General features: G+C 41.1%; 2 protein-coding genes across 6 annotated transcripts in view; one reads left to right on the top strand and one right to left on the bottom strand.

The window, feature by feature from the left end:
• USP34 (ubiquitin specific peptidase 34) overlaps positions 1–9384 on the top strand; it is a 255697-nt gene extending 246313 nt beyond the window's left edge. For 2 of the 4 annotated variants that reach the window (XM_023512071.1, XM_012804030.2), the window contains 5 exons: positions 3522–3601; positions 6575–6715; positions 6807–6950; positions 7802–7961; positions 8152–9384. In XM_023512071.1, the coding sequence (XP_023367839.1) occupies positions 3522–3601; positions 6575–6715; positions 6807–6950; positions 7802–7961; positions 8152–8759 (1133 nt within the window). In that variant the 3' untranslated portion in view covers positions 8760–9384. Of the gene's footprint in view, positions 1–3521; positions 3602–6574; positions 6716–6806; positions 6951–7801; positions 7962–8151 lie in introns of those variants that run through there. The other 2 variants (XM_023512069.1, XM_023512070.1) reach the window with 2 other exon arrangements.
• Positions 9385–9962: 578 nt separating this feature from the next.
• On the bottom strand, positions 9963–18776 carry AHSA2P. Of its 2 annotated transcripts, none has more exons than XM_012804031.2 (9): positions 18645–18776; positions 17012–17202; positions 15200–15285; positions 13211–13325; positions 12078–12166; positions 11261–11377; positions 10692–10793; positions 10307–10358; positions 9963–10168 (listed from the first exon to the last, which is right to left on the bottom strand). In XM_012804031.2, the coding sequence occupies exons 1-9, from the start codon at positions 18722–18724 to the stop codon at positions 9996–9998; spliced, it is 1005 nt and encodes a 334-aa protein (XP_012659485.1). In that variant the 5' UTR covers positions 18725–18776; the 3' UTR covers positions 9963–9995. The 2 variants fall into 2 exon arrangements, with proteins under 2 accessions (XP_012659485.1, XP_012659486.1); XM_012804032.2 differs by having other exon boundaries at positions 17087–17202.
• Between the last annotated feature and the right edge of the window lie 4214 nt (positions 18777–22990).

Raw genomic sequence — 22990 nt, 5'->3', positions numbered from 1 at the left:
AACAAATAGCTGGGCATTGTGGTGGGCACCTGTAGTCCCAGCTACTGGGAGGCTGAGGCAAGAGAATCACTTAAGCCCAGGAGTTTGAGGTTGCTGTGAGCTGTGATGCCATGGCACTCTACCTAGGGCAACATAGTGAGACTCTGTCTCCAAAAAAGTAAAACAAACAAAAAAAAAGCTAGGCATTGTGTCTGGCACCTGTAGTCCCAGCTGCCTGGAAGGCTGAGGCAAGAGGATCACTTGAGCCCGAGAGTTTGAGGTTGCTATGAATCATAATGCCATGGTACTCAGACCAGGATGACAAAGTGAGACTCTGTCTCAAAAAAATATATACATATACATATATATACACACACAAACACACACACATATACATATGTGTGTGTGCGTATAATTAATGCATGAATAAATGAAAATAAATTGCTATTTTGCAAGTAACACAATATACCTAGAAAATCCAAAATCTGTAAAAATTTTAGATTTGGTATAATTGGCAAAAGTAAATGTAAAAATTTAAATTATAGAACATGTAGCTGTGATTCATGCTTCATCTCTTTGTGATATCAAGGTAGTATGCACTGAGGAGGTAACTGATTAACATCCCAAAAGCCTTCCCAGGGTGAATCTTTTTTTTTTCTTGCAGTTTTTGGCTGAGGCTAGGTTTCGAACCTGCCACCTCCGGCATATGGAGCTGGCATCCTACTCCTTTGAGCCACAGGTGCTGCCCCCAGGATGAATATTTTTCAGACTAGTGCCAGGCATCCAGTGCAGATTAGAAGCCAGCTTTTACCAGCCCACGGAAAGTATTGTGTTAGGCTGATACACAGTAATCACATAGTAATCACATTTATAGTCTGGACTCAGAGGTTCATGCACTGTGGAAGGCCAAGCCAAGTGGATTGCTTTAGCTCAAGAGTTCAAGAAGGCCTGAGCAAGAGTGAGACCATCTCTGCCAAAAATAGAAACACTAGCCAAGCGCTGGGAGGATCTCTTGAGCCTGAGAGTTTGAAGTTGTTGTGAGCTATGATGATGCCACAGCAACAAAATGATTCTGTCTAAATAATAATAATAATCCGAAAGTTAGTTACCAGTTTGCTAATTTATAAAGAAGAACCGGCACCGGGATCTCAATATCCAGAGCTATTGGATTTTTTTTAATAACTTATTGAAGAAGCCGCATAAGCACTAGTAGATTGCTTAGTAGGTGTCAGAACAAGGGGAATTAGACAAATCAAATGTATAATATTCTTAGGTTAAGATGTTGTGATGATTCACTGGCACAGTACAGCATTAGTCTTGGACTTTCATCTAGTGTAGCAGTTCTCAATCTGTGGGTCATGAACCCTTTAGGGGTTGAACAACCCTTTCACAGGGGTCACCTAAAACCATCACATACACCCCATACAAATACAGGTGTATGAAAATAATTTTATGGTTGGGGGTCACCACAACATGAGGAACTGTATTAAAGGGTTGCGGCATTAGGAAGGTTGAGAACCACTGATCTAGTGGCTTCTACAGTCCTGTAGAAAACTAGTGATAACATACTTCAGATAGGAGAAACCAATAATTTATCCTTACAGCAATCCATGGAAGTACAAATAATTTGAAATACTATTTTACCTACAAAAGCAGTTTGAAATGATTTTTTTAACACACCAGTATCATCTACAGCATGTATAAAATATTACTATTAAGGGAAGGATATATAGTTTTTTATTTGTATAATTAGTTCTTTCCTGGGTGGGGTTGGGGCAGGGTATGGATCTTGTTGAAGATACTCAAAGTGATAGAATGAAGAAAGATGAGCAGTGCAGAAGCCAGCATATTTTAGATGTGTCCATCTTGTTTACTGAGACAAAGCTCAGACGTGTGCCTGAGAACTTTGTTGATTCGGTCTGCCTGTGCTTTGCCCCAGTGAGATGATGATAGTGAGATGCCCCAAAAGGAAGTGCAGGAGAAGGAATGTGTGTAGTATGAGGTTGTTGGCCAATAACTTGAGTCACAGAACCAAGGGGCTCCTCATCCTCCGTGTTCTGTGAAGATTAGAAAGAAATGAAAACTCTCTTGCTCTAAAGGGATGGCCTTCCTTCCGAGGGAGATGTGGATCTGAGAGGGAACAGGTAGGATGGTGAAAGAGGTCTTTAGCTCACCATAGGTGGCACAGTGTTTTCCATAGTGTACTGCACAAGATGGTCCAGGGAAAATAATTGTTACATTAGTAAGTATGTGTGACTCTTACTATATTACAGACTAGTAAAGGGGATAGGTGGTAGTATTTGCTTGGGTCATCACAAGGAATTAATTAATCTTGACCAAAAAATAAATAAAATAGGCTCACCTATGAAAAGGATTCTACATATCCTTGGTAGGGTGAGTGGCTGATATGAATTACCTATATAAGATTTTCTCAGATCCTGGGACTAACCCAGAGATTGGCAAACTGTAACCTTCCTGCTACCTGTTTTTGTATAACCAGTAACTGCCTACTGGTTAATAGGTTTCATATTTTAAAAAAAAACTATAAAGTAGAATAGTATTGAGTGACACATGAAAATTGAGGTTTAGACCTCAGTGTTTATAAATAAAGCTTTACTGAAAGATAGCACTTCACTGAAAGATAGCTACCTGTGCTGCTTTCATGCAGAGTTGCAACAGACATCATGTGGCGACAAAGCCCAAAATACTACTATGGCTCTTACAGAAAAGGTTTCTCGATTCCTGGCCTCATAATTTTTTTCTCAGCTGGAGGAGGACAGCTTATATCATATTTCTCCTCCTCCATGATTCTATTTTCCTGGGGGTGGGAGGATGTGGAGTTGGTAATTTAGGACTGTGGTATTGCCCCTTCTGTACCTTGAAAGGTAGGATGTCAGAGGGTAGAGGACAAATTTCTTAGAGACATATCTGACATCTGGAATAGTTGAGGAGAGGAGAGGTTAAAATCATAGAGGTTCTGAGTAGGACTCTCTCTGGGATAGTGCCAAATGTGACGGGGAGAAGACTGGAAATGGGTAGACTTAGGACAACATTGACTAAATTACCACAAAGATGATTTTCCCTATCTTTGGAGAAATAAGGTAAAACAGAAGAACAATGTTTTCTAATCTTCCACATCCTATTTTTGACCTCTCCCCCTTTCCCTTCTTTAGTCTAGCTGGTCCATGAAAATTATATTAATATGCATAGTAGTACCTTCATCTAAGAAAGATCTGGAGTAACTTTTATTTAATCTTCCCATATAAAATTGTAATACTCAAAAGAATTGGTTTAAGGAGGTTTAAAGCCTCAGATCCTTTTGGGAATGAGGTGCAAGGTGTAAAAAAAAATTCACAGTATCATATTCTAAATTATTTCACTGATTAAAACATTATGAATTCTTCCCCTTTACTCATTTCTTTGAAACAGAAAATATGCATAGTTAAGACTAGAAATAGCTGTAATATTGAACCTGCAGAGTATAGTATCTCAATAGAGTAATTTGTAACTATAACCTACTTTGATTTCTTTTCAAATATTAGGTGTCCTAGTTGCCTATGAAGGTTTGCCACTTCATCTTGCACTGTTCCCCAAACTTTGGACTGAGCTATGCCAAACTCAGGTAAAGAAAACCAATTATAGAGGATTTGGTCTTTGATCTCATCTGACCAAGTGGTCAGTGATTTTAGGAACAATGGGTTGAAGACCAGCTGAAAATTGGGAATGTTTTAGAATCTTGATAGGTAAAAATATGATTAAGATATTAAACATTGGGCATGTAGTTTCCTGTGAGGTTTTTTACTTCAGTAGACTTCTATCACAGATGATATTTCAAATAAGCTATTTATACTTGAGTTTTTCATAAGTCAGCATCAACAGTTATGATGTTTCCAAAACTGAAGTGGGCACATAAAATAATGTTTATTAAATTATAAAGGAATAAGTGGGAAGAGAGGAGAAACCTGATCAGTCTTCAGATTTGGGGTTAATTCCTTAGACCAGGCAGAAAGGATTTCCACTCCCCTTAAGCCCTGAAAAACTGTTTTCCTGCCTGGTGTATCTCATCTTATCCCAGAGGAAGAGATGGGTTTATTAACCCTGAGCAAAAACTTTTACCCACATTATGGTTTCCTTGAAGTCTGTTCCAGCCTCCCACCTGGCAGTAGCCCTCTGTTCTACTAGATACTTGTCATGCAGCACAGTAAAGGTTTTGTTTATCTCCTTTTCCCAAAGTATAGAGACTTTATCTGAGGAATCTGTTCCCTGAAGAAATGTTACTTTGTTGTCTACAGTAGAAATCTTTGAAAGGCTAGTGTACACTAATCTTAGCTCATGCACTTACTACACAACTTAATACATAGTAGGCTCTTGGGAAATGACTATACTTGATTTCTGAGTTGAGTGGTCTGTTCAGTAAATTGGAGGTCTGCTGCTGCTATGGCTCTTTTCCTTATCCCTGGTTTGAGTAATCACTTAGTTTCTTTGTTTAGCTCTACCAGCTGTTGCTTCCCTACTGCATTATCTATTTCTCCTTTGGCTTCTTTTCACAGAACTCAGCATCCCTGCAAATACCCCTTAAAACCAAACCATGTGGCTCGGCGCCTGTGGCTCAAGTGGCTAAGGTGCCAGCCACATACACCTAAGGTAGCGGGTTCAAATCTAGCCTGGGCCACCAAACAACAATGATGGCTGCAACCAAAAAAAAAATAGCCAGGCGTTGTGGCGGGCATCTGTGATCCCAGCTACGTGGGAGGCGGAGGCAGGAGACTCGCTTGAGCCCAGGAGTTGGAGGTTGCTGTGAACTGTGATGCCATAGCACTCTACCCAGGGGGACAGCTTGAGGCTCTGTCTCAAAAAAAAAAAAAAAACCCCATGTAAGGCTTCCAAAACTTTCAGCCCTCAAGAAGCAGCCATACCACGCAAGAAACAGAGGCAGCCTATAGATGCTGGACCTAGTAGAATAAGGTAGATTTTCCTAGTGCTAAGGATCTCAAGACCTGGGTCCTGGTCCTGTTGATCTCCCAATTTCTTATGTGACTTTAAGCAATTTACTCACTACAGGTGCTTACTCTGATTTTAAAAAAAATATATATATATACATATATATCTGTGCATGTTAAAAATCTGTCCTGTTTTTTAAAAGATCCTTTTTATTCATATAAACTGATTAAAACACAAATAGCTACTTAAAGACATATTACTTGTGTATAAGCACCATGACTATTTGAAAACAGGAAAGCCAAATTTTAGTAAAATTTCCATATAGCAGGACCACTAATACGTGAGAATTAGCAAATTTGTTATTTGCCTTTGTAATGTTTATGGGGGGAAGGGTATTTACCAAATTTCTATTGCTAATGATTATAAAGTTTAAGGCACTTTACAGAGTAAATTGATTTTAATTATTAAAATTTATTTTAATTCTTAAAATTATACATTAATTGGTCCCCTGAAAACATTTTCACTCTGTTCTTTGTTGGCTTTTCAGTCCTTGTTAGCTCCCTCAATACTGGGTAATAAACCTGCACTTCTTTTAAAATATATTTGTTCACTTTGCCTTCAGTGTCTACCCATGTAGTCCAAATTAGTCATATTGTAATATACTGAAAGAATAGTTGCTATAATCTCCTCAAACCAGGAATGGATTGGCAAGCTGTGGTATATGTACACCATGTAATACTATTCAGCCTTTTTTTTTAAAATGGAGATTTTGCAGCATTTCTTTTAACCTGGATGGAGATGAAACACATTATTCTTAGTGAAGTATCACAAGAATGGAGAAGCATGAATCCTATGTACTCAACTTTGATATGAAGACAATTAATGACACAGTGGGGGGGGGAGGGGTGAGAGAAAGGAAAAGAAAAAATAGTGACTAATTCTCACATAAATTGGGTTTAATTTTGACCAAAGTACCTTATTTGAATAAATTTTAATTCAACTTGTTAATGTTGTTCAGGATATTGCATCCTCATTTATAAGTGAAATATGTTTATAATTTCCTTTTATAATATATTTTTTCCAATTTTAGTATCAGGTATATCCAGATGAAGTAGAATGATTTTGAAGTATTTCTTCTTTTTCTGTTGTCTATAAGATTTGGCATGATCTGTTTTTTGAAATCTTCTATTTTTATCTTCTATTTTTATTTATAAATATTAGTTATTTTTTGAGACTTTGGAAAAAAGTTAACTGATGACTCCATAGTGAACGTTAGAGTCAAAGTATTCTATGACAGACATACTTTTATCTGACAATGTGAATGTTACTTTTTTTTGCGTTATTATTGCTTAATATTTTGTTGCAGCAATTGTCTGATTTCTTTTCCCAGTGTATTTATCTTCATTCATTCTTTACGAGGTTTTTGTTTCTAGTCCTTATCTTAAATGTTGTTACTAAATTTTAAGCCTTTTTAATTTTGTGAAGGCAAAAAGTGGAAACCAAATAAATACATGTATATGTATAGAGAAAATAAATAGTTGCTATAACTACCTTTATTAGACTGAGTAGGAAGTGACTTCCAATAGATGTTGTACACAGTGAGTCCCCAGTCATTTCAGTGCTCACCCACCAGTGGTTCTTCTCCCCTCTGTAGTCTGCCATGTCAAAAAATTGCATCAAGCTTTTATGTGAAGATCCTGTTTTCGCAGAATATATTAAATGTATCCTAATGGATGAAAGAACTTTTTTAAACAACAACATTGTCTACACATTCATGACCCATTTCCTTCTAAAGGTATGTAAGTTTAATGTACCGCTTCTAATTAGTTGATGCTTGTATTTTCATTAAATGAAATTTTTTTCTAATCTTTTTTTTTTTTTTTCAGGTTCAAAGTCAAGTGTTTTCTGAAGCAAACTGTGCCAATCTGATCAGCACTCTTATTACAAACTTGATAAATCAGTATCAGAACCTACAATCTGATTTCACCAACCGAGTTGAAATTTCCAAAGCAAGTGCTTCTTTAAATGGGGTAAGAACTATGCAAAGGAGTTGGCCTATAACGTCAGAATTTGCCTTCAATCAACTCTTTAGCTGGCTGTCTTGATTTTACTACCAGAACTTTAATTTGTTATTCAAACTCTACAAGTCACATATGATGAAAAGCTCAGATTTTTTAAAATGTGTTCACTATGTCTTACATGTATGTAGCACACACTGTCACCTTGGAGGACACAAGCTAATGTCATTAAATGCTATGAACAAGACCACTAAGAAACACTTACTTCTGAACCCTCAGATTCATCTAGTGATTTATACAGGCAGTTAAAATTAAGAGTTTAGTTTGTGCAGACTCCCCTGGCAACCGTGTCAGAGATGGAACACCACGGAAATGTGCTTAGAACACTGTTCAGCAGCAGTCTCCCAAATAACAAGATGCTTACAAGCCAGACCAGATTACCAGGTTGAGCAAGGAAGACCTTATTGTTTGTGATATCCAACAGGATTTAGCTTGAGAAACTTCTATACTAATGACCTCAATTTCTCTTGGATCATTTAAGGTGTTTTTAAAATTCTTATGTAAGTCTGCCTAAGTCCTATTACTGATACGTACATACACACATATATATTTTTTCTTTTCTTTTTTGTCCTTTTCCATTTTCAGAAAACACTATTTCAGTCTTTGGTATGACTTCTTTGGGGCATAAAATAATGGTATTAGTGACTTAGAACTGATGAAATGCACAGTAATACTGGCTTTGTAGTTTTAGCATTCTAAAAATGCCAGAGAAAACGGATTTCCTGGGAAAGAAAACATCTGCATTTAACTGTGTCAAACTGTTGGCTTTAGAATTTGAAATGTTCCTTTCTGGGTTTTTATAGGATCTGAGAGCACTTGCTTTGCTCCTGTCAGTACACACTCCTAAACAGTTAAACCCAGCTCTAATTCCAACTCTGCAAGAGCTTTTAAGCAAATGCAGGACATGTCTGCAACAGAGAAACTCACTCCAAGAGCAAGAAGCCAAAGAAAGAAAAACTAAAGGTTAGCTTTATGGATTAACACTGTTACCTTTACTATGGGAGAAGGTAAAGAATATACTTGGTGTAACTGACTTTTTAACATCTATATGTTCAGCCGAACCTTCTAAATGTAAATGCTTAAAAACAAAATATTTCCCACAAACTTTGACTCTCTTGTTAACAAGTTTCAGTTTTGATGTTTGTTTTCACAGATGATGAAGGGGCAACTCCTGTCAAAAGAAGGCGTGTTAGCAGTGATGAGGAACACACTGTAGACAGCTGCATCAGTGACATGAAAACAGAAACCAGGGAGGTCCTGACCCCAACAAGCACTTCAGACAATGAGACAAGAGACTCCTCAATTATTGACCCAGGAACTGAGCAAGATCTTCCTTCCCCTGAAAATAGTTCTGTTAAAGAATACCGAATGGAAGCGCCATCTTCATTTTCAGAAGACATGTCAAGTATCAGGTCACAGCACGCAGAAGAACAGTCCAACAATGGCAGATTTGAAGACTGTAAAGAATTTAAAGACCTCCACTGTTCCAAGGATTCTACCCTAGCTGAAGAAGAATCTGAGTTCCCTTCTACTTCTATTTCTGCGGTTCTGTCTGATTTAGCTGACTTGAGAAGCTGTGATGGTCAAGCTTTGCCTTCCCAGGACCCTGAGGCTGCTCTGTCGCTCAGTTGTGGCCATTCCAGAGGACTCTTTAGTCACATGCAGCAACACGACATTTTAGATACCCTGTGTAGGACCATTGAATCTACAATCCATGTGGTCACAAGGATATCTGGCAAAGGAAATCAAGCTGCTTCTTGACATTAGGTGTAGCATGTCTACTTTTAAGTCCCCCCACTCCCATGCTGTTTGTATAAGTTTTGCTTATTTGTTTTGTGCTTCAGTTTGTCCAGTGCTTTCTGCTTGAATGGCAAGATAGATTTATAGGCTTAATTCTTGGTCAGGCAGAACTCCAGATAAAAATCTTGCATCTTCAGTATACTTTCTAAAGGGCAATCAGATAATGGATATGTTTTATGTAATTAAGAGTTCACTGTAGTGGCTTTCATTTAATATGGCTGTCTGGGAGGAACAGGGTTCCCTGACCCTGTATGATGTAATTTAAACTTACGGCATTTTTACTGTGTATAATATGGTGTCCTCTGTGCCAGTTTTGTACCTTATAATAGAGGCAGATTGCCTCCGATCGCTGTGGTTCTTATTATCAAAATTAAGTTTACTTGTATACGGAACAACCACAAGAAATTTGATTCTGTAAAGAATCCTCTTTAGCTGTGGCCTGGCAGTATATAAATGGTGCTTTATTTAACAGAATACCTGTGGAGGAAATAAAGCACACTTGATGTAAAAATAATTGTTTTATTTTTATTGACATGACTGATTGCTATTCTGTGCACTTAATTAAACTGATTGTGATGACTTTTCATTTGTTTACATACGTTGCTTCAGTCTTCTCAAGTGAAAGTAATGAGAAAACCATGAATGGGGGAAGCACTTACCCATCATATTCTATTTCATTAGAAGTGTTAGTAGCAGTTCACGACAGTAACCTATCCCCATAGACTTCTCAGTCCTCTCCACGTCAGGGCCCACCACAGAGAGCAAGGAGACGTGGAGCATGTGATACAGCCAACACTCCCTTCAACATGCTTTTGAATGCAACATGCCTCTGTTTGACTAGAGATAGACACCTTAAAACCTCTAAAATAAAGAATAGTAACAACATGCCATGTATTTTTTGTCTTGAACTAAAACTAACAGCCAAAAGCTTGCTTGCTCTAGGACAAATGTTAGCTTGGGAAACAACTATCTGCAGTCAGGGCCCTGATCTATTTTCAGATGAACATCTATGAAGGTGAAGTTAATACCTAATTTCAGGTAGAGTCCAACAACGCTTTAAATTCTCAATAAGTGCATGGATTTCATCTAATATAAAATAAATTAAGAGGCTGTTTTCTTTTTTTTTAAGGATAGGGAAGAAATAAACAATATTTTTTTTGTTATCAAAAAGTAATGCCCTTACAAAACCCAACTAATTCAACCACGTAGGGTGGTCAGCTGTAATAAACCTTTTATTTCTTCAAAATGCTGCTTCTGCCAACAGAATTTCATGTTTTCTTCTTTACAGACAGGAACTCCTTTACAGTCCAATTGTAATTCCGTCTGCCCTAGAGTAGGCACAAAATTCAGTACAACTGTTGCATAGTGTTCTAGAAGAAAAATAGGGACCTTATTACTGCATAATGAAGAAAAAAATTTACCCATCTGACACCACTTTTCGTAGTGGAAGAAAAACCCAGCTTTAGTGTTTTGGGACCTTTATATACAAAAGGCACTAAATAACGTACCTTCTGGCCAGTTCCGACATCTCCATTTCATGACAATCTTTTTATTTGTTAACTGAAAGCAAAGAAATTCCACTGAAAATATCTTTTTGAATTTCCCACGATATAACACAAAAACATATCCTTTTAAAACTCCTAAGTACTGAAATCAATGAATAACACAGATACTCCCATCTTCCAGTTCAGATGCCAGCACCATTGATGACTGTCCTTACTGACAGACTATCACTAGCAATACCATCAAGGACAGTAGCACAGTAAAATGCTGGTGTCTGGAACTTAAGCTGATGCCAAGGAAAGGCAACATAGACGGGCGTGAGTGCTAAAATCAACATGGAGTAACCAAAGGAAGAGTCCAGCTTACTGCTTTAGCCTTGAGGTTACTTACCAACTCCATATATTCACCAGTGATGTTTCCATCAAACATCTGGAATTTCCCTCCCTTTTCCAGTTCTAATACAGCAGAAGATTTAGAAAATTTTTGCACCAACTAACCAAAATATAAAACAAGACATGTTATTCCAGCACATTACCACTTTTATTTTTTTTTTGCAGTTTTTGGCCAGGGCTGGGTTTGAACCCACCACCTCTGGCAATATGGGGCTGGTGCCCTACTCCTTTGAGCCACAGGTGCCACCCCAACACATTACCACTTTTTAAACCTTATATAACAATTACTATGACTTAAGGTTTTTCTTAAATCTTAAACACAACTTTATGTACAAAAAATAAAACAAAAGCTTTCTCTTCCCAGAGGGAGAAAACTCAACATATCCTCTAAATGTTGACATAGTCCAAAAAAATGTCCATCTTTTCCCCCTCAATATTCAGAAGCTATGTATCCTCACAGATGTTCCCATCAATACCATCCTAGACACCTTCAATCAAAAATGGCTGTCTGTGGCATATGTTCCCCCAATGTCAGCATTTAGGATACCCGTGTAAGAAATTACTTACATCTTGCACAGTGAAGATACTGTATAGCTGCTCCACAGTTGTGTCAAACAGTTCCATCATGTGCAGAGCCACAGTGGGAATCCTTACACCCAGTGCTACTGGAGATGAGGCCTGAACCTTGAGAAGGGGTTCCAGAGGATAATTAGCATACCAAGAGATAAAGCTGCTTGGATTTAAAAAGTCAGTCTTCTCAATAAAACCCCCAAATGTTCCAAATTCCATACTACCCATTTGAGACACAGAAAGCAGCACGAAAAGCCTTTTTAGTAACAGCAATCTCAGTCTTGATAAACAGCTCATTCCTATGAGCTCTTTAGCTCTGTTGCATTCCCAGGCTATGACTGAACATCCCTAATGCTAGCTGGATGTGTAAATGGCTCCAACAATGTAAAGATGAGCAGATGAAAGACAACTGCACTTAGGGGTAAAGGGTGTCAATTACAAACACCTGTTTGCCAAATCCAAGCACAGGATCTAAAATCTTCTAACACATAAGTCAAGAAAGAAGGTTCTTCTATTGTGGTACGTGACCTCAAAGTCATCTGCTTTGGTAATCTGTTGCCTACCAAAGAACACTGCCTTTAGGACAATGTCAAATATTTGTCCCACAAAAAGGCCTGTTAAAATCAAAGTCTCATTTTATCATTTCCACAACAAAATGGTAGCTCTTAGAAGACTCACAGGGGACCCAAAGGGAGATTAACATGCTCACTATCCTTAACCATTCTCCATCATCGAAGGGCTATTTTGAACTTTGACTTATTAAGTTTGACTTCATTTTCCTCCATCTTACAATTTTGCCCACCAAAGGTCATACCTGAGAAGTAGTCTCAATTAGTTTCCTTTTAACAGTCAATTCTTGGGTTGCCATAGCTTTTGTTGGTAAAATCATTCCCATTGTAAATTCTATAAAGAAATGTTGGAGATGGTTTTAATAAAGAACTTTTTCCTTTTAAGTACAAAGAGTAAGGTAGAAAACCCAAAACAGCATATAAGAAAATAAAAGTATTAGCAGACTTTTATAAAAAGGATGCCTATAGCATTTTGAGAATGTCAAGACCATTCAATGTTTTTAACATATAAAACTGATGATCAACATGAGTCCCACAAATACCTTTTATTCTTTTCTTTGTTCAAATGCCTCACTCGTATCACATTCTTGATAAAACAGCAACATTTACAAGTTCTTTTCCAAGTAACTGTTCCATATAGTAGTGCTTTGTGACTCTCACCTGTCAAAACACTTGCTCATGGCTTCACCACCATCTCACCAAGCTTGTCCTCACAGTATTCAAACCTGTGAGCCAACCACATGTGCAGTCTTATGGGAAGAATGACAACCCCAGCCCATCTGTGTCCATGATTAGGTACTCAGGTAGCAGGGTCCAAGCATGAGGTGCAGAGATACAGGCCCTGCTGGCTATGTGCCTGGCTGATAACTTCCCTAATTTAGGGAAGAAGACAATAACCTCATATCCATGCAGCATGGAGATTCTAGGTAATCTCAACTATACCTATAATACCTGCAGTCACTTTCATTCATTCATTCATTCAGCAAAGATTTATTAAGCACCTACTATGTGCCAGGCATTGTGCTAGATGCTGGAGATACAGCAGTGAACAAGACAGACACCTTCCATGCCCTCATGGAGCTTATAGTCTAGCAGGAAAACAGACATTAAACAAGTAATTACACAAATAACTGATGAAATAATTTTCATTCGAAAAAACTATTAACAGTTCTGTAGGCCAGATGGTTCACGCTGTGTACAATACTGATAATAACTAATTATGCTCTAAACTTTCAGACTACAAATTATTCTGAAGTATAAGGAGATGCTTCTGGATCCTTAGACATCAGCCTAATCTGGGAGTCTAGACCACAGTGTAGAGTACAACTTGGCTAAATAGAAAAGGGACCCTCTGGTTCACAAGGGATGCCTTCTTTACCCGTCTTAAGTGCCTTCAGGTAATCTCCAAGGGCCTCCCTGACCTTGGCGGTGCCTGCAGTTTTCATAAGATCCTTCAGAATATCCCCATCTCCTTTCTTTTTACTCACGTTCACCTACAAATCAGAAAAATACAGACCTAAGAAAAATCTAGTTTGATGTATTCTGAGATTAGGCCATATGGATGAGAGAACTGTGATGGGAGGAAAAATAGATGTAGAGAGCTTAACAGGTTTCTTCACACAGAGAGAATGTAATAATGCAGGGTTCCTGGAGGGGTTAGTCGCCATTATCTTGAATGGACTTCACAGAATGTTAACCCTTCATAATTTGCATACAAAATTGTGTGTTTATGCATATGAATTATATTCCTGATGGTGGTCTATGACTTCTTCCATCAGGGTCTAGAAATATGCTGTCCAGCACAGCAGGCATGAGCCACATGTACCTACCCAAGCACTTGAAATGTGACTGTTCTGAACTGAGATGTGCTTTAGTATAAAATTAATAGACACTAGACTCCAAAAACTTAGTACAAAACAATGTAAAATACTTCATTTTTATATTACACACTTTTATATACAGGGTTAAATAAAATACATTAAAATTAATTTCACCTGTTTCTTTTAACTTTTTCCCTAAGAGAGATCAGGGTCTCACCATGTTGCCAAGGCTGGACCCAAACTCCTGAGCCCAAGCAATCTTCCCACCTCGGCCTCTCCAACAGCTCAACTATAGGCATACACCACCACAATGATTTTAACTTTTTTAATACAGCTACTAGAAAAATTAAAGTTGCACATATGGCTTCTGTTATACATGCTTCTGTTTATGGAACAGCACTGGTCTAGAACCCTAAAGCCATTGTAATTAGGGAAATCAAGTTCCCAAACAACTTAGGCTTGGGCTATACATTTTTGGCAGGGAGAATTGGGAACAGGAGCAAATGAGTAAAAGGGGGAGAGAGAGAGAGAAAGATGAAAGGAGGAGGAGAGTGGAGAAGAAAAATAAGGGCAAGGGAAGCATCAGGGGAGCCTGGGGATGCTTCTGTGCTAGTCGCAGAAGGAAAAGAGGTTATGGATTTGAAATTATTTAGTGTCCAGATGATTTGGTTGAGCTGGACCTGATCCCAGGCCCCAGTTCAAATCCAAGGAGTCTGTTTTGTAATGCTACTGAGGGATCAAATCTAGAAGCTAGTTTCACATGCTACTTAAAGAGCCTCAGCTGATGGATCTGAATATAGCAAAGCAGAACCCCAGTCTCTGAGAACAGCAACCACACATCTGAAGTTACATCTAAGACAATCCCACCTTCATGGTATTTATAACCTTCAATAAAAGGTTTAACGTGCTCAATAGGATTTAGTTCTATCTTTGAAGTCTTCACACTAAAAACATTCACAAACCCCCAAAGACCTTTTGTCAGACTCTCTGGGTTTGGAAAATATAGCTTGCCCTTAGAACCAGGTTTTCAGCTTACAGGGTGCTAACTGCAAGCCAAGCATGGGAGTTACACGAGGCTCTATCTCCCAAGAGAACTAAGAGAGCCAGTCAAAAGCGACATGTACTAACTAGGTAGTTAGAACCCTTAAGACGTAACCAAGGGAGGATCACAGCTTTAGGCTGAGAATTTTTACTATTAAAGAGAAACAGCAAAGGTGTAGGGAAAGAGAAACAAAATCATATTCATCGAGCTATGCAAGCTGCAAAGAACTTTACAGTACACACATTGTCACATTTAGCCTGATAACATCCCTGAAAGACAAGGTGGCTTTGGGGGTTACGGGCCTCACTCTTTGTCCTCCACTATGCCAGCTCCACTACCATGCTACCCCCACAGTAAAGCAATCCTCCACAAACAAGCCCCCCACAGTTCACCAGAACTACCACACAGGAATGATGCCATCAGGTTAACGTTTCTTCAAATGCATGATGTCTACAGCAGAAGCTTGACTGGCAGAAAAGAAAAAGAATAAAACTCCTTTAGATACCTCAGTGTCATCTACTTCATTTTCTTCAGAAAGATTGGGTATTTCAATCAATCCCTTGTGCTTCACACCAGATTCTTTAATGATACCTAAAACAAACAAAATTGAGTTCTTCAACTTAAAAGTAACAACAGGTTTTATGTGCAACTACCCAAAAAGATAGTCCACCATTCTTCACCAGGTGCCACTACTGGACTCTGCTCACTGTCCCCATCAAAGGTGGGCAGCCCGGCAGTCCTGAAGGAGGTGTGGGGTCTATAACCCGTTTCTCTGCCTGTCCCACAGTTTCCTCCACCCAGCCAAAGCAGGACAAAGGTCTATCTTGCCAGGGAGAAGTCACAAGAGGGCTGAGAGAACAGAAAGGGACAGTGAGTTGAGACCATGGAGAGATTAAGGGGAGGGAGGCTGTGGCCTGCAGAAGTTATTTGTAGTCTCTACGCAGCTCCATTTCTTTCAGCTGCCGCCTCCACCTCTGGAACTTGATGCTAAATGAGCCCTGCCTGGCTGCAGACTGTGTCTTATCTCACAAAGGATCTGGTTGTTGCTTTGGGCCAAAAAAGGCAGAACAGACACAGGTCATGAGGTTCCCTGGCTGTTGTGCGAGAAGGGTGGGGAGCCAGACTCTAGCTTTGATCCAGTCAGCAGCAGCCCCTGGGGGTACCACTGAACACCTCCCTGGGCTCTGGCTGGGTTCATGCTAACAAGGCAACCACTAGGGGAGCGGCAAGAGGCCAGCTGACCGAACCATTCTCTAACACAAACTATCAAGGAAGGAGCTGACTCCAAGGCTGAGATCCAAACCTTAACACAGCACAACCCTCTAGAACCAGGTCTCTCCTCTCCTACTCTTCCTTTCTCTATGTCTCCACATCCTTGGAAATTAAAAACGTATTTACCGAGCATATACTGTCTGCCCAGCCAGGAACTAGGCACCACAGGAGAATTTAGCCACAAGATCCAAAAAGCGGAAGCAACCAAAATGCCCATGAACTGATAAATGGAAAAGCAAAATGTAGTATAGCCATACAGTGAAATATTAATCAGCAATAAAAAGAAATAAAGTACCAAAACATACTGTATGATTTCATCTATATGAAACATCCAGAGGCAAATTCACAGAGTTAGAAAGTAGATTTATGGTTACCAGGGGCCTATTAAGAGGAAAATGTGGTGGGTCTGCTAATGAGTACAGGATTCCTTTCTGGACTGATGGTTATACAACTTTGCAACAATACTGAAAAACACTGAATTATACAATTCAAAATGGGTAAATTGTGGGATATGTGAATTATATCTCAATAGAGCTGCTATTTTTTTTAATCCCTACCCTGATAAATGGAGGCATGAGAGGGAACAGGACAATAAGTGAAACACTTAAATAAGCATATAGTGTACAGCCAGTATCAGTGGTCTGGGGGAAAAAACAGGGAAGGGGGACAATACAGGGGCGTCTACAACATTTCTAGGATGGTGAGGGACAACAGACCTGGAAGAGGCAGGCAGTCATCTGGGGAAAGAGTGCTCTAGGCAACAACTCCAACAGACTCCAGTGCTCACAAGTGACTACCAGAACAGGGCCCAGCTGACAGCAATGAGTTCTAAATAGCTGAGTGCTGGGAAGGAGTGCCACCCTTTCTTAGATCAAAGAACATCAAGTGTGGTCAGAGCATCAGGAGCTACTAACACCAATTCAGTGGCCAGTCAGCTCCAGGCCCACAGCAGCAGTTGTGAAAATACTAGCTGAGTAGCTGCATAATGAACTGAGTCTGCCCCAAGGCTGCCTCCAGCCCCAGTGGTACCCCAGGCTCCTGTTACCTTTCCAGCCCAGTCTGATGTTCCACTCATAGAAGAAAATCAGCTTTCCTTTGCGGCTACTGCAGGAAGCCTCACCTTCCACCTGCTTCAGCTCACTGATCTCACAGCAGCCTGCTTCGTTCTCCACAGCAATGCCCACCAGGAGCTCCTGGAGCTTCCCTTTGGACCATGTGGTGGCATCTCGCTCTGTCCTGCCAGAACAAAAGAGCAGAATCATGAATGGAAGCCCCAGCTGATATCCACCTGCCAGCCTGGATGCCAGGGTGAGGTGTGAGCCAGGCCCAGCCCAGATCAACCTCAAGAGCCCTGTCGCCAACTTACAAATATGCCTCTCAAACCTGCTTTCTACCAAATATCTTTATTCTCCACCATGTAAAGTAGTACTTTGTCTCGAAAACACTGGCTTTCAAGAAGGGGAAAAGGTCTAGCAATCTCACCCATTAGAAATGGATAGGAACAGCCTGAGCTATATATGAAAAGGTAGTGCCCAGGTGGGGTGGCTCACACCTGTAATCCCAGCACTCTGGGAAGGTGAAGGGGACCAGCCTAAATTAGAGCAAGACCCCATCTCTAAAAAACAGAAAGAAAGAAAAAAATAGCTGTGGGGAGGGAGGTGGGCACTTGTAGTCCTAGCTACTCATGTGGCTGAGGCAAGCAAGAGAATCGCTTGAGCCCAAGAGTCTGAGGTGCTGTGAGCTGTGACACCAGGGCATTCCACCCCGGAGTGACAAAATGACACTATGTCACTTTTTTTCTCGGAAAAAAAATAAAGGTAGTAATAACTGAAACGTTAAGAATCATGACGATGCTATCAAGTGTTTCCACAATCATCTCACGCAATCTTCCTAATATGCCCATTGTAAGGAAAAGAAAAGAAGTGAGAGCAGTCAGTGGCATGTCTATAGTGCCAGGGCTGGGAAGCCAGAGCTCCGCAACTTGGAGGCCCAGGCCAGTGCTCTTCCAGTCCAGCCCAGTCATGCTCCTCCCACCTCCCAGGCTGGCGGATCTGCTCTGCCTCGGGAACCCCGCTCAGCATCACCTCCAAGGCGTGGAGGTACCACAGGCCGGGAGGGCAGAGGGCATCTATCCTTGAAGCCCTATGGGAAAGAAGAAGGCAGCTCCGACTCCACCCCACTCCAGATGAGGTGTAGGAGGACGCGTAACTTGCTCAAACTCAAGAGAAGGGCCCAGCTCACGGGAGGCCCATCGAGCTAGCTGCAAGTTCCTGCTCATTGCACTACGTACCACAGACCCCAACACACACACACCTTCTCTTGGTTCCCTTTTAACTCCCAGAACCATCAAGAGGATTGAAGATGCGGGAAGGGAAGAGAAGACCCTAAAGTCACAAAAGACTGTCAAAGTTGAAGGGACATGCCAGAGTCATTCGTGGGGCCCAGCCCAATTTCCAAAAGAGGAAACTGAAGCCTAGACAGCCGCAGAGCCCTAGCAAGTGCGCAGGGCGGCTAGGACCAGCCGCCGGGACAGGGGACGCGGAAGTCCCCGCACCTGTACAGCCCCCGCCCGCCCCCGCGCCGGGCCTGCGTGGGGCGCCGGCATTCACTGGCCCCACGCCACACTGGGCGCCCGGAGGGAAAAGGCCCGCGAGCCGCGCATCCCCGCCCGGCCGCACCAGTGCCAGTTGTTCACATTGGTGCCGTCTTCCCGCTCCTCCACGATCCAGCGCGGGTCTCCCTGGCCCCACTTGGCCATGGCTGTGCGGACGGAGAACAAGGAAGGGCTGCGGCTGCGGCTGCCGCTGCAGCAGCTGCTCCCTCGCCGGTGTTTCCGGCCGCCCAGCCCCAGTGCAGTGCGTTCGCAGCGACCAGAATGTGCCAGAAGTCCCCGCCCCCAGCCCCGCCCACCTGCTTGGCTGCGTAGCGCTGGGAGGGGCTACGTCGCGTTCCCAGAAGCGGAGGTGGGCGGGGCCAGGCAGACTGGGACGCAGTGCGGGAAGGTTTGGTTAGCGAAAGGGAGGGGTTCGGCGGGCCTCTCAAATACGGCCGCGGGAAGGGGAAGCCTGCGAAGGGCTGGGACGTCCGCACGGATTCCTTATTATCACTGCAGTTACTCTTTGATACTGGGAAGTAGGGCCGTGAGTCTGGAGCTTCCTGAGGGCTGTACTGAAGGGCCACACAGCCGCGTGTCCTCTGGCGGCGCTCCAGGATAAGACTTGGAACATCAGGCCTTTGTGGCCGCTCCCTGCACGCCACTGGCAGGTTTTGTCTGGGAGATCCCACGGAGTTGGTGCACTGTGGTCCTCCCTTGGACGCCTCGTCTCTCGCCTTCCCAACGCAGGGCCGAGTTACCCAAGCTACCAATTCCCCGTCACTTAAAGAATGTTTACGTTTTATTCATGCAGTAATCCTTGGGAAAGAACGAGAATATGTGAGTGCAAGCTTCAAGCACTTTACAGTAATTGAGTATTAATAATTCCTTTCGTGAGTTTTCAGCTTCTGGGAAAAACTTTGCACCGACCATTTGGACAATGTTACTGTTGTGCACGAGGGTATTTACTCAGTAAAGGAAATGGGCTGGAATCAGACCGTGTCAGGGTGGAACTACCTAACTCCTCGCTGGGCTGACCTGTCCTTTGCTTGTGGTCTGTGCTCATCTATGAAATCAACTAAAGATGGAGGACATTTTCTCCACGTGCCTACTGGAGCCACCTGCCAGCATTATTTTCCAAAAAGCTGCAACAGTGTAGGAAAACACACTGCTTCAAATTGTTTTTTGCAGTTTTTTTTTTTCTTGGCTGGGGCTGAATTTGAACCCGCCACCTCCGGCATATGGGGCCGGAGCCCTACTCCTTTGAGCCACAGGCACCGCTCTCAAATTGTTTTGACATCAAAACATAATGAAATTTTGATTTCACCTTGCACGCTTCACAAAGTGGATGGGCAACTAACAAGGTATTAGGGACCGGGATGGCAACCAGTGGGTATCATTCATTTTCTTGTGGATTGGCTCTTCCCCTTTTATCCAATTCATGAAGAGTATTGCTGATGGAACTTTATATAGCAAGATTTTTGTATAATTTAAACCTAGCAGAAAATAAGATTTACCAGAAAACTTACAGAAGCTATAATCACTAAAATTTTATGTGAACAAAAAAAAGTTGTAATATTTACACAAAAAGAACCGATCCTAATGAAAATAGTTTATTGAAATAGAAATGTAAAGATATTCTATGTATTGGATAATTGATCATAAATTGGCCTAAAAGAATTTGATCCAGAGATTAATTTCATAGTGGAACTCTTCAGAATTGATGTAATTCTTATTAAAATATGTCTTTGGTGAGGCACTTCGGCTCCTGTAATCTCAGCAATTCGGAAGATTAAGGCAAGAGGATTGTTTGGCCTTATGAGTTCTGAGCTGCAGTGAGCTGTGATTGCACCACTGTACTCTAGCCAGGATGATGCAGGGCGTCTCTATATCTTTATTTATTTTTTTTTTTTGATACAGAGTTGTACTGTGTCACCCTCTGTAGAGTGCAATGGTATCACAGCTCACAGCAACCTCAGACTGTCTGGCGTAAGCAATTCTCATGCCTCAGCCTCCTGAGTAGCTGGGACTACAGGCACCCAGCACAACGCCTGGCTGGGTTTTTTTGTTGAAGTTGTCATTGTTGGTTAGCAGGCCCTGACTGGGTTTGAACCCTTCTGCCTCGGTGTATGTGACCAGCGCCCTATCCGCTGAGAACGGGCACTGCCATGGGAGACCCTGTCTCTTTAAAAAAAAAAAAAAAGTCCTTTGCGGGGCGTTGTGGTGGGCACCTGTAGTCCCAGCTACTGGGGAGGCTGAGGCAAGAGAATCACTTAAGCACAGGAGTTGGAGATTGCTATGAGCTGTGAGGCCACAGTGCTCAACCGAGAGTGATAAAGTGAGACTCTGTCTCTTAAAAAAAGAAAAAAAAAAAGATCTTTAGTCTCAGCACCTATAGTTTATAGCTCAGTGTTTAGGGCGCCGGCCATATGCACCAGAGCTGGCAGGTTCAAACCTGGGCCAGGCCTGCTAAACAATGACGACAACTACAACTACAACAACCAAAAAAAGATCTTTAAAACTGAGGCAATGTGCTCTTAGAGATTGTTGAGGAAGAGGATATGCCCACAATGTCCTCAGTTTACAATTCTAATTACAAAAGGGAAAAGTTACCTTTACAATGGCAAAAATCCTTCCACTGACCAAGTGAACCTAATGCTGAAGCTCAGCACTTCCCGTAATGGAGGAAACTGAAGATACACTGTCATCTGTGTAGTTTTCCTTCCAAAAAATCTGAATCTAATAATGAGAAAGCAGTCAGAAAATTCTCCACCTGAGGAACATTCTGCAACATGGGTTTGGCTTGGACTCTAAAAATAAACATTTCATGAATGCCAAAAGAAGATTGAGATGTGGTGACTAAACCAATGCATGGTCGTAGATTAGCTCCTGCATCAAACACAAACAGTTTTAAAAAACATAATTGGAGCATTCTAAATTGCATTTAAGACTACATGTTAGAAAATATTTCATCAATATTAAAAAATTTTCTGATGATTGTATTCTTCTTCTTTGGAGATACATGCTGGAATATTCATGAGTAAAGCATTGTGATGTCTACAATTAACTGACCCTGAAGTTTGGGGGAAAAAAAGAGAAAATGTGGCAAAATGTTGACAACTAGTGGCTCTTGGTGAAGTGTATCCAGGAGTCCATTGCACTATTCTTGCAACTTTTGTAAGTTTGAAATTTTTTTCTTTCTTTTTTCTTTTTCTTTGTGTGTGTGTGTGTGTAGTTTTTGGCCGGAGCTGGGCTTGAACCTGCCACCTGCAGCATATGGGGCCAGCGCCCTACTCCTTTGGGCCACAGGCTCTGCCCTGACATTTTTTTTCAAAATAATAGTTTGGTAAAAAAAATCTATCGAAACATCCTAGAGTCACAGCAGTGGCACCAACCTTTTGTAAACTTATAGCACAACATTTATTGAACATTTTCTGAGTGACCACAGAAATGAGTTAGACCCAGGGCTCAGAAGATAGTGAAGGGCCAGTGTGAATTCATCTTCCTGGTATTCAGAGCACCCTGGGGATCCTGTGGAAAAACTGGTTTTCTTCCTTTTCTATTCTCTCTCTCTGTTTTTTTTTTTTTTGAGTCAGAGTCTCACTCTGCATTGAGTGCTGTCGCATCATAGCTCACAGCAACCTCAAACTCTTGGGCTCAAGCTGATCTTCCTGCTTCAGCCTCCCAAGTATCTGGAACTATAAGCACCTGCCACAACACTGGGCTAGTTTTATATTTTTAATAGAGATAGGGTCTTGTCCAATGTAGATAACAAATTTCTTCCTGTAAACCTGGACTACTTTGTCAAATCTGCTGACTTTTATAGTGCTCCCATGCAATCTGAACTACTTCAGCCTTTCAGATGGGCCTGGATCTAACATTGTACTCCTGTCTCAACTCTTTGGAAAGAGGGGAAAAGTCACTTCATATTGGTCAAGAAAACAGTAAAACAAGAGGACATTTCATTTCTAAATATTAATTGCACCCAACTTAAATGCTCCCAGATTTGTAAAACAGACCTTGATTGGTCTGAGCTATGTGATATCCCATAACACCATAATACTGGGGATTTAATCCTATGACAGAACTGGACAGATCCTTTAAACAGAAACTAAGCAAAGATACAAGGGACTTAAATGTGACCCTAGAACAAATGGGCTTAGTAGACATACAGAACACACCATACATTTTTCTTGTCATCCCATGGTATGTACTCCAACAACATCCTAGAATAAAAACCTCAACAAAATTAATCCTAGAATCAAACCTCAACAAAATTAAAAGAATTTAAATTATAGCTTGTATCTTTTCACACCACAAAGCAATAAAGGTGGAACTCAACTCCAACAAGAATTGTCATCTCCACACAAAGGCATAGAAACTAAGCAACCTTATGCTGAATGAGAGTTGGGTGAAGGAAAAGATAAAGAG

Source organism: Otolemur garnettii, unplaced genomic scaffold, assembly GCF_000181295.1.
Source record: "Otolemur garnettii isolate 467f Iridium unplaced genomic scaffold, OtoGar3 scaffold00024, whole genome shotgun sequence".
NCBI lineage: Eukaryota > Metazoa > Chordata > Mammalia > Primates > Galagidae > Otolemur > Otolemur garnettii.
This window is presented reverse-complemented; position numbering and strand designations above follow the sequence as displayed.